At 37.9% G+C, this 13642-nt stretch overlaps 2 protein-coding genes across 3 annotated transcripts; both read right to left on the reverse strand.

Annotated features, from left to right (window-relative positions):
* Positions 1–927, reverse strand: LOC140886410 (uncharacterized). 2 transcript variants are annotated; one of them, XM_073292985.1, is made up of 4 exons: positions 809–927; positions 669–707; positions 331–472; positions 1–247 (listed from the first exon to the last, which is right to left on the reverse strand). In XM_073292985.1, the coding sequence occupies exons 1-4, from the start codon at positions 863–865 to the stop codon at positions 54–56; spliced, it is 432 nt and encodes a 143-aa protein (XP_073149086.1). In that variant the 5' UTR covers positions 866–927; the 3' UTR covers positions 1–53. The 2 variants fall into 2 exon arrangements, with proteins under 2 accessions (XP_073149086.1, XP_073149085.1); XM_073292984.1 differs by having other exon boundaries at positions 1–250.
* An 842-nt stretch (positions 928–1769) lies between these two features.
* On the reverse strand, positions 1770–4069 carry LOC140892491 (uncharacterized). Its single transcript, XM_073301411.1, has 4 exons — positions 3716–4069; positions 3570–3623; positions 2813–2872; positions 1770–2071 (listed from the first exon to the last, which is right to left on the reverse strand). Exons 1-4 carry the CDS (start codon positions 4016–4018, stop codon positions 1946–1948), a joined length of 543 nt encoding a protein of 180 aa, XP_073157512.1. The 5' UTR covers positions 4019–4069; the 3' UTR covers positions 1770–1945.
* Between the last annotated feature and the right edge of the window lie 9573 nt (positions 4070–13642).

The raw sequence follows: 13642 nt of genomic DNA on the forward strand, positions 1-13642 counted from the left end.
TGTAAATGCATTGGTGTAGCTAGAAACTTGATTAAATTTTGTATAATTTTAGATTAGTTTCTTCGTGGGCATTTGACCTGCTTGCCATGGATCACCACTCCATCCCAGTTTTTGCAGTAATGCTTGGATCCAATATTATCGCTATCGGGCACACACTTGAACTTGGCGCAGCAGGCAGTGCATGTTTTCACGCACCTCTCGATCGGTCTCAGGCCCTTGCAATGTGCTTCACACTTTGTCACGCAAACTGCTACGCAAAATTAATTTTATTATATATTATAAATTAATGGTGTAAAATGTATTAACATATATGCATGAATGATTGCATACAATGTGGGGGAGGGAAGACGGGCGGATGCGTCGGTGCCTTCTTTGGGGAGTGAGTCGGAGCCTTCTTGGGAGCATGAGCAGGAGCCTTTGTAGGGGCGTGGGCTGGCGCTTTCGAATGGTTATGGTGATGATCATCATGATGCTACACGTACGAATATTATTGCAAATGCAAATGTAAATGTATGAGGGGACTAGCTAGTAAGTTATAAAGCCAAACTATATATATATATATATATATATATATATATATATATATATATGTATATATATATGTATATGTATATATATATGTATATGTATATATATATGTATATGGGCAAAGAGGGAAAGAAAATCACCTCGGTTTCGATAGCATCCACTTCTACCAAAGATGAAGCCTGCACAAGCAAAGCACAGAAATAGTCATGTATATATATATATATCTATTACATCATTCTAAAAACCAATAATGTTGCGGTATGCGTGCCATTTCACTTACCATTCGTGTAGCCAAGAGCACGAAGGCGAGCAGAAAAAGGGCAGATTTGATAGCCATTGTTACACAAAGATGATATTCTTCTTGTTGAATATCAAAGTATAGTAGGAATTAAATTTCCGTTTGAGGTGTGTGTTATAAAGAATAATGGATGTGTATATATATAGATGGGGGATATGCATGGACAATTCTGAATTATTGGGCTTATAAGTTTCCCGAAGTTTACTGCACCAGATAGATTTTTTTGGAACAATGAGAGGCTTCACCAGATAAAATTTTAGGGAAACATGGAAACGGAACAAACACAAAAGTTAATCTCACATGGCTCTATGAAGTGTTCATTAATTTAATAATAATTTCCCCTTCTTCTGAGAAACTCCATTTTCTATATTTACACATTTGTGACGAACAACACTGTTTAAGCAGCGGAAAATAATGCATGATTTCTGCATCGCGCCTACTTTTTCATTAATGCATCAAATAACACAATTTCGAACATTACTGTCCCTTTGTATATTGGAAGTGGTGATGGTTCAATCCCCAACCCACCTCCCCCATATCGTGGTGACGAAATAATAATATATATGTAAACTTTCTTGGGAAGTTGTAGCTTTTCTTAAAAAATAACTTTAACTGATATGGTTGTGGTTTTGGTTGTAAATTTGTAATGGTGAATTTTCTCTCCGGTTACCATTTTCTCCATCCTAGCCAAGTTGAGATCCCATTTTTGTTTTCTGAAAAAAAAAAAAAAAAACATTTTTGAGCGAAAATATGAGAAACAGCTCCCTTTTAAAATGTTGGAAACCAAAGGTGATTGCATTTCAACAGAAAATGAAAAAATTGCTCAAGGTAACAATGGGTTTCTTACAGAAATCAAGAATACAGGCAAACTAAAGGCATCAATCGAACTTCGTGCACCAAGTGCAAGAGGACAAGAGGAAAATATACGAAGCCAAAGAACGAGTCTCCACAACCGATATGTTGAATAATGAACAGAGTTATACAGAATACACACCAGTTTTACAGACGATGAATGTTGAATAGTTTCCATTGTTATAGTAAATAATACACTTCGTCAGGAACCAGAATTTCGAAATTGGGTGAGTTTTAACAAAAAATAAGTGTCAAGGGGTAGAAGCTCTAGTTGAAATCCTCTTCATCCTGGAAGCTCAAATTCAATGTTTGTAACTTGAAGCCTGAGCCTTGTATTATCTCGACCAAATTTGACGCCACGCCGGTTGCTTGTACTGTTGTTTGCTTGGTTAACTACAGATTGCAGAAAACACGAGCTTAATGGCGTTGCGCGCGCAACACTTTTAAACTATAAATTTCCACCATAACATCGATGCACAGCTAGAAGTTCGGCAAACATGGAAAGAAAAACCATATAACGGGTATATTGTATATTTTCGGTGTCTCAGGCCCACCACGCAATGATTTAAACCAGCACATTCATATCAGAATTGATGGCCAGAACTTGGTGAACAGCCATTTACCAAAAAATAATGTTGGTGGATCCAAAGGCTAATTGTTCCAAAAAATTATGTAGTTTTGGCTGTTAGAATGACCACCATTCAAAAAGAAGCCAAATATTTCAAAAAGTTTACCCCACTTCATTTCGACATATAACTTTTTTCCTCGGCATAATGCATCTGTAATCACCATAATATATGGTTTATACTTTATTTGGCTTGTCACCATTCTAAGATGATGTTGCTTAATAAATCAACATATCATTCAAATTTGATCACTTCTGAATGTTGTCCATTAAATTTAATAAATTAAGTTTACACAAGAGTTAGGCTTTAGATTTATTTTTATTTTATATATCATTATTTAAAAAGTACTAAAACGATCTTATTTGTTTCTCATTTTTAACTTTTCGAATCGGACTGAGTTGCTGGCAAAAATAAAAATAAAAATTTCCACAATAATTGTCAGCAGACACACAATGCATGTGCTCTGATGCCAGTATGAAAGATATAAGTAAAGAGTAATGAAAATTACCTCCACACTTGCAATACCTTCGATGATCTGTACTTTGAGATCTGTAATGCCTTCTACCACCTTCAAACATATAAAACAGAGACATCAACAAGCATTACAGGAGGGCTTAATGGTTTTCTCTACTAGACAACAAAAACTGGCAACTTTGAAACTCTTTCTTCAAAGGGGAGCACAGATGGAAGTAACACACTAATCTCTCGAGTTTGAATTAATGTGAGCTACCTTGCTCAATCGTCCATGCATATGTAGGTGAATCAAGAATCAGGTGACAATAACAATGAACAGAAACGAACCCTGATAATCTAGTCACAATGGTCCAAGGAAAATCACATGACATTTGTTCTTTTTGGTACTCTTGTCGCGCATAATCGATATTTCTCAGATGTAACGTTGGTAACTTGTAGCTTAGAATGAAATATTTCTAGCGACTAGCATCCATCAGTCCAGATTTTAAATGAATTATAACATCCTTAACCAAAAAACCCTCTTGACAAGAAACAGATCTAGTGGATGATAGAGCAAATGACTAACAATATTCAATTCATTTAGGGAGGCGAAGCTAGAATGTTTGTAAAAAAATTAAACGACAAAAGTTTTTTTTTTATTTGCGGGGTTGGCCTGTCTGCAGTCTGCCTTGGCTCTTGACACTAGTATAGTACCCAAAAGTATATGGCAATAAAAAGCCACCTTAGGCAAATTGTCATAAGCTCATATATATAATTCAAGAAGGAAAATAAAAGTAAGACAAAATGAATACCTCCAAAGCCTTGGTAACTGAAGGTATAGCCGCATCAGCCATTGCCCCTTCAGCCTACACATTCCAAGAAAAATAACTGGTTCAGCAAAAACATCAAACAATTTCAAGACAACAAGAAATGTCATACTATTAACACAATCAACCACCTGAAAGAACATGTTGAGTACGTCGGAAGGCGAGATCGAAACAGAAACAGTCTGATCCGTTGTCGCAGCTTCCGGGACAAGGGTCTCCTCTTCCTCGGCAAGAGCTCTTGACCTTGTTGGTCTACGGGAATTACACTTGTTGGTCTTGGGTACTGAATAAATGCAAGAAATGGAAGGATACTTGGGTTGCGCTTGGTAATAGATGAAAGGAAACTGAAATTGAAGTGTGGTGGAAGCAGAGGAGGATAGGTGGCAAAGAGAATGGTTGGGTTTCGAAAATGAAGATGCGCACACGGAAGCCATGCTTATTTTTGGAGTTCTGGGATTTTCTATCCACAATGGAAGAAGACGATACCGTCGGGTTTTTCAATTAAACAATTTTATGAAATAAATAATTTTTTTTTCTGAAATATATATATAAATAAATAAATTATTTATTAACTATAATATATATAAAAAAAAAATCTGTATATTAAACATAATTTTTTTTTTTTCAGAAGTGTCTTTATTTTCTTTTCTTTTTTTTTTTTTCCATAAGATTCCTTATATATGATATATATTACACTTTAATATTTTATCTCGACATTTCAAATTGCATTTTAATCGCTCGATAATTTTTACAATATAATATTTTTCTTATTCAAATATAAATACAATTAATTAAAAATTATATAAAGACAACGCGTGCGTCAATCCACTAATATATATATATAATAAAAAGCATCTTAGTGGCCTTTGAACATACTTTTTTTTTTTCTCCGAAAATCTCACAAAATTATCAAATTACCAAAAGAAAAGGTATTAAAATCGAATGCTTTAACAAATAAATATTATATTTTATATAAAAAAAACACAATATTTGTATTTAACGTTACACGCATGCAATACATATTTTTGTAACAAGTACCCTAGCCCTTTGTCACAAACCGGCACCTTCTGGAACATTTCAGAAAACTCTAAAATATGGTGCATGGTAGAGGTTGCATAAATTCTAAAAGTCTCTACATTATTTATGTTATAGACTTGTGTAGAACTCTCTAGAACTCATTTGTATATACATGTAACTTGTATAGGATCATGTAGAAGGAATGATCTAGAACTGTGTAGATTGCAGAAGCTTCTAAAGAGTTAATATATACCGTCAGATCAAAGTGATCCTACCCATCCATTATATGAAGCTCAACTATAAAAAGATACAAGCCCTCATTTGTAAACAACCAAATTTGAACACACAATTTCGCAGTCTTCTTGCTCTTCTTTCTATCTTGTAAAAAAAATCAAAAAACATCAATAGTCGTCTTCATTCTATCTTTGGCAGTCTTCAAGCTCTTATTCTGTTCCTCTTCAGTTAGCCTACTCCACCACAACGTTCAGCAAGTTCGCAGTCTCGAATAGGGATAACAATTTTCCCCGCGAGTTCGGGTACCCGCGGGAAAAACCCAAAACGGGGCGGGTTTGGGGTTCATTTTCGGATATGGTTCGGGTTCGAGAATTTTTAAAAATCCCCGAAACATATTGGGACGGTATGGGGATGTCATTCTCATCCCCGAACTCACCCGATAATAATAATAATAATAATAATAATAATAATAATAATAATAATAATAATAATAATAATAATAATAATAATAATAATAATAATAATAATGTAACGCCCCGATTTTATCTTAATTGACTTTATTTGAGATAATCGGAGATTCCAGAGTTCAAGAGCCGACTTGATTTTGATCAGAGTTCTTTTTGCAAATTTCGAATTTTTCAGGGACTAAAATGCAATTTTGAACTTAAATAGATATTTAAGCAAGTGTTGGCCTTCCTCTTCACTTCACCTTCTTCCCTACACGCCTCCTCCCCCATTGAAGACTCCCCAACGTGAGTTCAAGCTTCCAGATTTCTTCCCGAGCTCGATCCGTCCGTTGGAATTTATTTCTGAAGGCAGATTAGCGATCACGGCTGCGAGAGCTTCGTTCTACCGTAAGTATTTCTCCAATCAGATACGTTTCGTTTTTGGGATGTCGTTAGAATCGATTGAGTTGCTAGTATGTTGTTCTTGGCAGAGTTCTGATCGTTTATTATCTGTCGGTTTCGAAATAGAGCGTCGTTCGGATTTGTTATGATTTTTGCAGGGATTTTCGAAATGTTGAGTTTTTATGATTTGTTGGAATTGGATTGTTATGGTTGAATGTTGATTGATAAGAGTTGTTTGGATTGATATTTTGTTGTCTGCATTTCCGGTTTGATCAGAATACAGCCATTATGCCGTCGGTTTGAGTTTTGGATTATCAATCGGTTTGTAGTGTTTGAGTCAAGTCTTCGATTGAGTTGTATTTTGATCTCGAGCCTTTATTACTTCTTTTGACAGATTTGTTTGAAGGCTGTTGAGTTGCGAGATTTCAAGAGTTGTATCGCTTTGAAGATTGTAGCCGATATAGTACCGATTTCTTATTATCGCTTGAGGAAGTTTGATTGAATCTTGATTGAGGAATTGTTGTTGTTTCCAGGTTGGAGCATCGACATTTGAAAGAGGTATAAGATGACTTAGACTGGAATGGAACGTGTGACTCGAATCCGACTTGATTCGAGTGTTTCGAGGAATCACATACTTGCATGTTATTTGCTTTTACTCGAATTTAGTTGATTGAGTTATGTTTTCATTGCATTCATCTTGAGCTAAGAATCCTTGATTTTATCGGGCAGGACGGCCCTTTTTATGTTAGACGTTTTGGGGGCTATATTGTGAGTGGCCTGGGTGTAGCCGTTTCACCTAGTGCTAGCATACTCCTTATAGTCGCACCAAAGTCTAGAGGATGGAGATACGTAGCACCACCTCGATCGGGAGAGTTGGTGAGTTGTTTACGTGATCTCATCCTCGGGATCCCCAAAAGCAAAAGCAGCAATTTCTTGATTATTCGAACTTGATAATCCCACATTTAAAGACATGCATTGCATTATGCAATTGAATTAAGTTTTGAGATGATTTTTGGAATTGCTTGTCTTGTATATATGTATCATGTTTTGATATATTATTTGATATGCATGTTTGTCTCTTTTACTGGGGATTGTATTCTCACCGGATTATCTGGCTGTTGTCTTTGTTTGTATGTGTACTTGGCAACAGGTGGGGCAGGACCGAGTCAGAGTAGACATGGTTAACGTCAAGAGCAAGAGATAGAAGTGAGACTCGTTTAGAAGTCGAATCAGCATGTCAATCTAGTTTATGTTTTGCGAACATGTTTTGTCATTCGAACTTCTCGTTTTGTATTGTAAGCAAGAATCGATGTAGGTACTACCGAATCGGATATTTTATTCCCTAAACTTTTCTTGTATTGTTATTGGCTTGTCAGATACTTAAAATGCAAGTGTTTAGGTTTGGTTGGATTTATTTTTGGTGCCTTGGATTTCTGGGCGAGAGGACGGTGCGGGCGCGCGTTCTGAGAGCGCGGGCGCGCTGGTTTTGGCGAGGCGAGGGCGCGGGCGCGCGGTCGTTTTCCTTTTAAAAAAAAAATATTGTGATCGCTTCGATTCTTGGTTTCTTGTATGTTTAATTGTTGTTTACTCCGAGAATAGTGGTTTAGAAACGAGGTCTCACATTAAGTGGTATCAAAGCGATAAGATTCTTGGACTGAATTTAGAAGTGAGCGGGGTAGATCGAGTCCGTATGAATTGAATTCTCGCATGTGATTGAGTTATTTAAATTGATTTGTTTAAATACCATGCGAGCATGCTTTATTAATTGAGAATTATTTGAATTACATGACTATGTGATTTAATTTATAAAGCATGAATTATTTGAGATATGAACTGTAATTCACCTGTATCCGGAATTTTGAGAGATTGCAAGGACATCGAATTGCAGCGATTGAGATATCTTGTGTCCTAACCTTTGATTATCAGATGGGTCCTCGACGAGTTATTAACAGGAACCCACCGTCAGTTACTCCACCGAATGAGCAAGCTAGTACCGAAACTGTTCAGATGGATGCTACGGCGACGCCGATGGAAACCTTGTTGAAGAGGTTCCAGTCGTTTAATCCACCGTTGTTGTTGGGTACAGAGAATCCAGTTGACAGTGAGAGCTGGTTGAACGACATTGATCAGTTGTTCGATTCCCTTGATTACTCCGACGACCGCCGAACTAGGTTAGTCATTCATCAGCTTCGTGGTGTGGCTAAGAACTGGTGGATCACAACGAAGAGGTCCTTGGAGAACCGAGGTATAACTATTAACTGGAATCTGTTTAAGTCTGAGTTTTATAAACGGTTTTTCCCAGTTTCTTACCGAAAAGACAAGGGAGCCGAATTTGCAAATCTAAGACAAGGAAATTTGAATATTGAGGAGTATGTGGCCAAGTTTGATAGTTTGCTGAGATTTGCACCGCACATCGCCGACAACGAAGAAGCAAAAGCTGATCAGTTTATTAATGGTTTGAACCCGGATATCTTCACGTTGGTAAACACTACTAGGCCAGATAATTTTGCGGATGCCATGAATCACGCAAAAGGAGCTGAAACAGGTTTGTGGAGACAGAGAGGAAATCAGTTTGTGCCTCAGCAGCAGCAAGGACAGTTTCAGGCACAATATTCTCAATATCAGAACCAATCGTTCCATTACCAGAATCAATCCTTTCAGTTTCAGAACCAACCACCGAGTTTTGAGGGTGGTAGCAGTGGAGGTAATAGGAAGTATTACTATCTCCCGAAGGGGAAGCAATTTAAGAAGCACGGAACCAGTTCTTCGAGCTCTAATGGCTCGAGGCAGCATGGATTGGGACAGAGTTTGGGTCAGTCAGGCATGTCTTGTGCCAACTGCGGAGGTCGTCACTCCAGTGATCAGTGTAGAGGTATTTTTGGAAGCTGCTATATCTATAACCAGGCGGGGCACTTTGCCAGAGCGTGTCCTTAGCTTGTCCCTGAGCAAGCTCAAAGTGGAAGTTTTTTGAGACAGACAGCTCAGCCTCAGCAACAAGCTCCTACTGTCCACTCTTTTCAACCTCAGCAGCAGAATAGACAGAAAGATAATCAGTATGCAAGCCAGCCTCCCAGACAGCAGGCACGAGTCTTTGCTCTGTCTGAGGACCCGCAGACTCAGGCTGCACCCGATAATGACAGATCAGGTAACGTTTGATTTTGGTTTTCTATTCTTACTGGACTTTTAGATGCTGGCGAGTTAATTGCCTTCTTATTGAAGAATCTGTTTAACGTTTATCGTGCCTCTAAACTTTTGTTGAATCGTTCGAATTGACAAATAATCCAGTAGTGTTGTTAATCTTTTTATTAACCGGATCTTTCAGAAGAATTAGTTGAGACTAGGAATTCTTATCGTTGATTTCTTATCTTTTGGAATGAGAATTGTGCTGATCTTTCAGAGTTTTTGAGAATCGTATAGCAGATATTAGTACCAAGCAGTTGTTTGTTATTCTTCAATGTCAGAATTCTTTTGGATTGAATGATCTTCTTCGATTGTTTGAGTTAATGATGGAATTTGTGCCGATCAGCGCTCTCTTCTTATCGAGATTTTGGGATGTATTCTTATTCAGAGGAATCGCGCTATAGTCTGGACATCGAGACAACTGAAGACGCTCGAGAATCAATGTCTGAATCTGGACTTCGAGCTCGCAGCAATCTTATTGATTTGGGGATCTGTTATCTATTTTTCTTATGAAGATATTTCCGTGATCTTTTCTATGATTTGAGAGTTGGAGTAATTGTTTTCACAGTTGGAGCTGATTGGAGGAAGAAAAGAGGATTAGATTGTTTGAGATTTCTGACTGCGAATCTTTATCTGAGGAATTGTATGCAGCAACTGATGTTTTGAGCTGTTCTTATTTTATCTACTATCTAACTTCGATTGACCGATTGTTGGAATCGGCTACCATTTTCTGTACAGAATGACTTTCAGTCAAGACTAGAGGATTGATATCTTGTCAGAGGTCGTCAGATGTCATGTTTTTGCCGAAGTCTGTCAGTTTAGTCAGAGATCCTCGATGCATTCGTTCTTTCGGCAAGGACTTTGATGATATTTGTTTTCTGATTTCAACTCTTTCAGTTCGATATCCTCAGAACAACGGACAGCCAGACCAGACGAGTCGAACTAAGATGCATGTTTTGAGTTGGAACCAAAGACGATTGGATTGTGACTGAGCAGATGAGGATTATGCTGACGAGAATGAGTCGACTTTTGATTGGCGGACTTGAAGGATTAATTGAGAGACACAGTTCGAGTTAGAATCGTGTTTGATTTCGAGGACGAAATCTTTTTTAAGAGGGGGAGAATTGTAACGCCCCGATTTTATCTTAATTGACTTTATTTGAGATAATCGGAGATTCCAGAGTTCAAGAGCCGACTTGATTTTGATCAAGGTCTTTTTTGCAAATTTCGAATTTTTCAGGGACTAAAATGCAATTTTGGACTTAAATAGATATTTAAGCAAGTGTTGGCCTTCCTCTTCACTTCACCTTCTTCCCTACACGCCTCCTCCCCCATTGAAGACTCCCCAACGTGAGTTCAAGCTTCCAGATTTCTCCCCGAGCTCGATCCGTCCGTTGGAATTTATTTCTGAAGGCAGATTAGCGATCACGGCTGCGAGAGCTTCGTTCTACCGTAAGTATTTCTTCGATCAGATACGTTTCGTTTTTGGGATGTCGTTAGAATCGATTGAGTTGCTAGTATGTTGTTCTTGGCAGAGTTCTGATCGTTTATTATCTGTCGGTTTCGAAATAGAGCGTCGTTCGGATTTGTTATGATTTTTGAAGGGATTTTCGAAATGTTGAGTTTTTATGATTTGTTGGAATTGGATTGTTATGGTTGAATGTTGATTGATAAGAGTTGTTTGGATTGATATTTTGCTGTCTGCATTTCCGGTTTGATCAGAATACAGCCGTTATGCCGCCGGTTTGAGTTTTGGATTATCAATCGATTTGTAGTGTTTGAGCCAAGTCTTCGATTGAGTTGTATTTTGATCTCGAGCCTTTATTACTTCTTTTGACAGATTCTTTTGAAGGCTGTTGAGTTGCGAGATTTCAAGAGTTGTATCGCTTTGAAGATTGTAGCCGGTATAGTATCGATTTCTTATTATCGCTTGAGGAAGTTTGATTGAATCTTGATTGAGGAATTGTTGTTGTTTCCAGGTTGGAGCATCGACGTTTGAAAGAGGTATAAGATGACTTAGACTGGAATGGAACGTGTGACTCGAATCCGACTTGATTCGAGTGTTCCGAGGAATCACATACTTGCATGTTATTTGCTTTTACTCGAATTTAGTTGATTGAGTTATGTTTGCATTGCATTCATCTTGAGCTAAGAATCCTTGATTTTATCGGGCAGGATGACCCTTTTTATGTTAGACGTTTTGGGGGCTATATTGTGAGTGGCCTGGGTGTAGCCGTTTCACCTAGTGCTAGCATACTCCTTATAGTCGCACCAAAGTCTAGAGGATGGAGATACGTAGCACCACCTCGATCGGGAGAGTCGGTGAGTTGTTTACGTGATCTCATCCTCGGGATTTTCAAAAGCAAAAGCAGCAATTTCTTGATTATCCGGACTTGATAATCCCACATTTAAAGACATGCATTGCATTATGCAATTGAATTAAGTTTTGAGATGATTTTTGGAATTGCTTGTCTTGTATATATGTATCATGTTTTGATATATTATTTGATATGCATGTTTGTCTCTTTTACTGGGGATTATATTCTCACCGGATTATCCGGCTGTTGTCTTTGTTTGTATGTGTACTTGGCAACAGGTGGGGCAGGACCGAGTCAGAGTAGACCTGGTTAACGTCAAGAGCAAGAGATAGAAGTGAGACTCGTTTAGAAGTCGAATCAGCATGTCAATCTAGTTTATGTTTTGCGAACATGTTTTGTCATTCGAACTTCTCGTTTTGTATTGTAAGCAAGAATCGATGTAGGTACTACCGAATCGGATGTTTTCTTCCCTAAACTTTTCTTGTATTGTTATTGGCTTGTCAGATACTTTAAATGCAAGTGTTTAGGTTTGGTTGGATTTATTTTCGGTGCCTTGGATTTTTGGGCGAGAGGACGGCGCGGGCGCGCGGCTTTTTGGCGAGGTAAGGGCGCGGGCGCGCTGGTTTTGGCGAGGCGAGGGCGCGGGCGCGCTAGCTTCGGCGCGGGCGCGCGGGCGTTTTCCTTAAAAAAATATATATATTGTGATCGCTTCGATTCTTGGTTTCTTGTATGTTTAATTGTTGTTTACTCCGAGAATAGTGGTTTAGAAACGAGGTCTCACAAATAATATACAAATATTTTAATTATCAAAATTTATTAAATCTAAAATTTTATTAAAAAATTAAAATTAAAAGTATTATTATTATTTCATTTTGTAATATATATTTATACATTATATATAATAAATCTGTTTATGATAGCGTAGTTTTTTATATAACATAAAAATATTATTTAAATGAGCAACCCGCCCCATTGTCATCCCTAGTCTCGGATGATACATTAGCCTCTTCCTCGTTCCCCTGGGGCACCTCGGTCGCCGTCTCCCTTGCGTTTCCATCCTCCAATAAACTGGTCGTCTGCAGTCCATTACCTTCTCCGGGATTTTTCCACCAGTCCCACATAGCTTTCTGTGAGATGCAACATGATAATATATTGTTGATACGATCCAGCACAATGTTCAGCTTGCGAATCACATCAAAAAACACTTTTATAATAATTGAGAACCATTATATTTAAATTGAGATATTTCCAGATCATTCAAAGAAATCTGTAAAAAGATTCAAAGAAAGGTACTAAGACACCAATATATCCTGGATTAAGTCTCACATAATTTAACAAGAATGATGCTAAGACACCAATATCTCCTGGATATTGCTTCTCAAGCTTTAAAACCAATTGCTTCTCGTATGTCAGCTCAGCCACCTATGAGAAATGCTGGTGAAAACGATTTCTAAGACAAAAACTATTGTCAAATGAAGCCAATATGTAATTTGCGACACTGTTACCACATTGCATGCTTCTCCAGAGAACTAAATACCCCCACAAAATGGGAATCTGTGGAGAGGTGCAAGAGATATTTCCAAATCATTCAAAGAAATCTGTAAAAATATTCAAAGAAAGGTACTAAGACACCAATATCTCCTGGATTAAGTCTCACATAATTTAACAAGAATGATGCTAAGACACCAATATCTCCTGGATATTGCTTCTCAAACTTTAAAACCAATTGCTCCTCGTCTGTCAGCTCAGCCACCTATGAGAAATGCTGGTGAAAAAGATTTCTAAGACAAAAACTATTGTCAAATGAAGCCAATATGTAATTTTTAGGCAAAATTGCAACTCTGTTACCACATTGCATGCTTCTCCAGAGAACTAAATAACCCCAACAAATGGGGATCCGTGGAAAAATGCAAGAGATATTTCCAGATCAATGGGATGCATAGAATCAATAGATTGAAAACATTAAAATGTCAATACAAGATAGTGAATCTGAGCGGGTGAATACAGCCAAAAACTAAAAAAATCAAAAAATCAGAAAAACATCAATAGCCTATCTTCGGAAGTCTTCTAGAGTGATCCTCTGCTTCTGATCCTCTGCTTTAGTTCCCCTCGGTCGCTCCATCCTCCAAAAAACTGGTGGTCAGTCTGTTGCCTTCTGCAGCATTTTTCCACCAACCCCACAGTGAGCAACATGATAATGGCGCCTCGGTTGCCGTTTTCGTTGGGTTTATGTCCTCCAATAATCTGGCCGACTACGATCCGTCACCTTCTCCGCCACTTTTCCACCAGCCCCAAATGGCTCTCACTTAGATGCAACATGACAAAATGTTGTTGATGCAATCCAAAATGTTGTTTATCTTGCCAATCACTTCAAAAAGAGCCATGGCCACATGAAAAGTTGCGATTTCTTCTGATAATAGCTCTCTTCTTTGACTGAGTGTGAAACGCTACTCCCAACAAA

The sequence above is a fragment of the Henckelia pumila genome, chromosome 3 (genome assembly GCF_033568475.1).
Source record: "Henckelia pumila isolate YLH828 chromosome 3, ASM3356847v2, whole genome shotgun sequence".
Classification (NCBI taxonomy): domain Eukaryota; kingdom Viridiplantae; phylum Streptophyta; class Magnoliopsida; order Lamiales; family Gesneriaceae; genus Henckelia; species Henckelia pumila.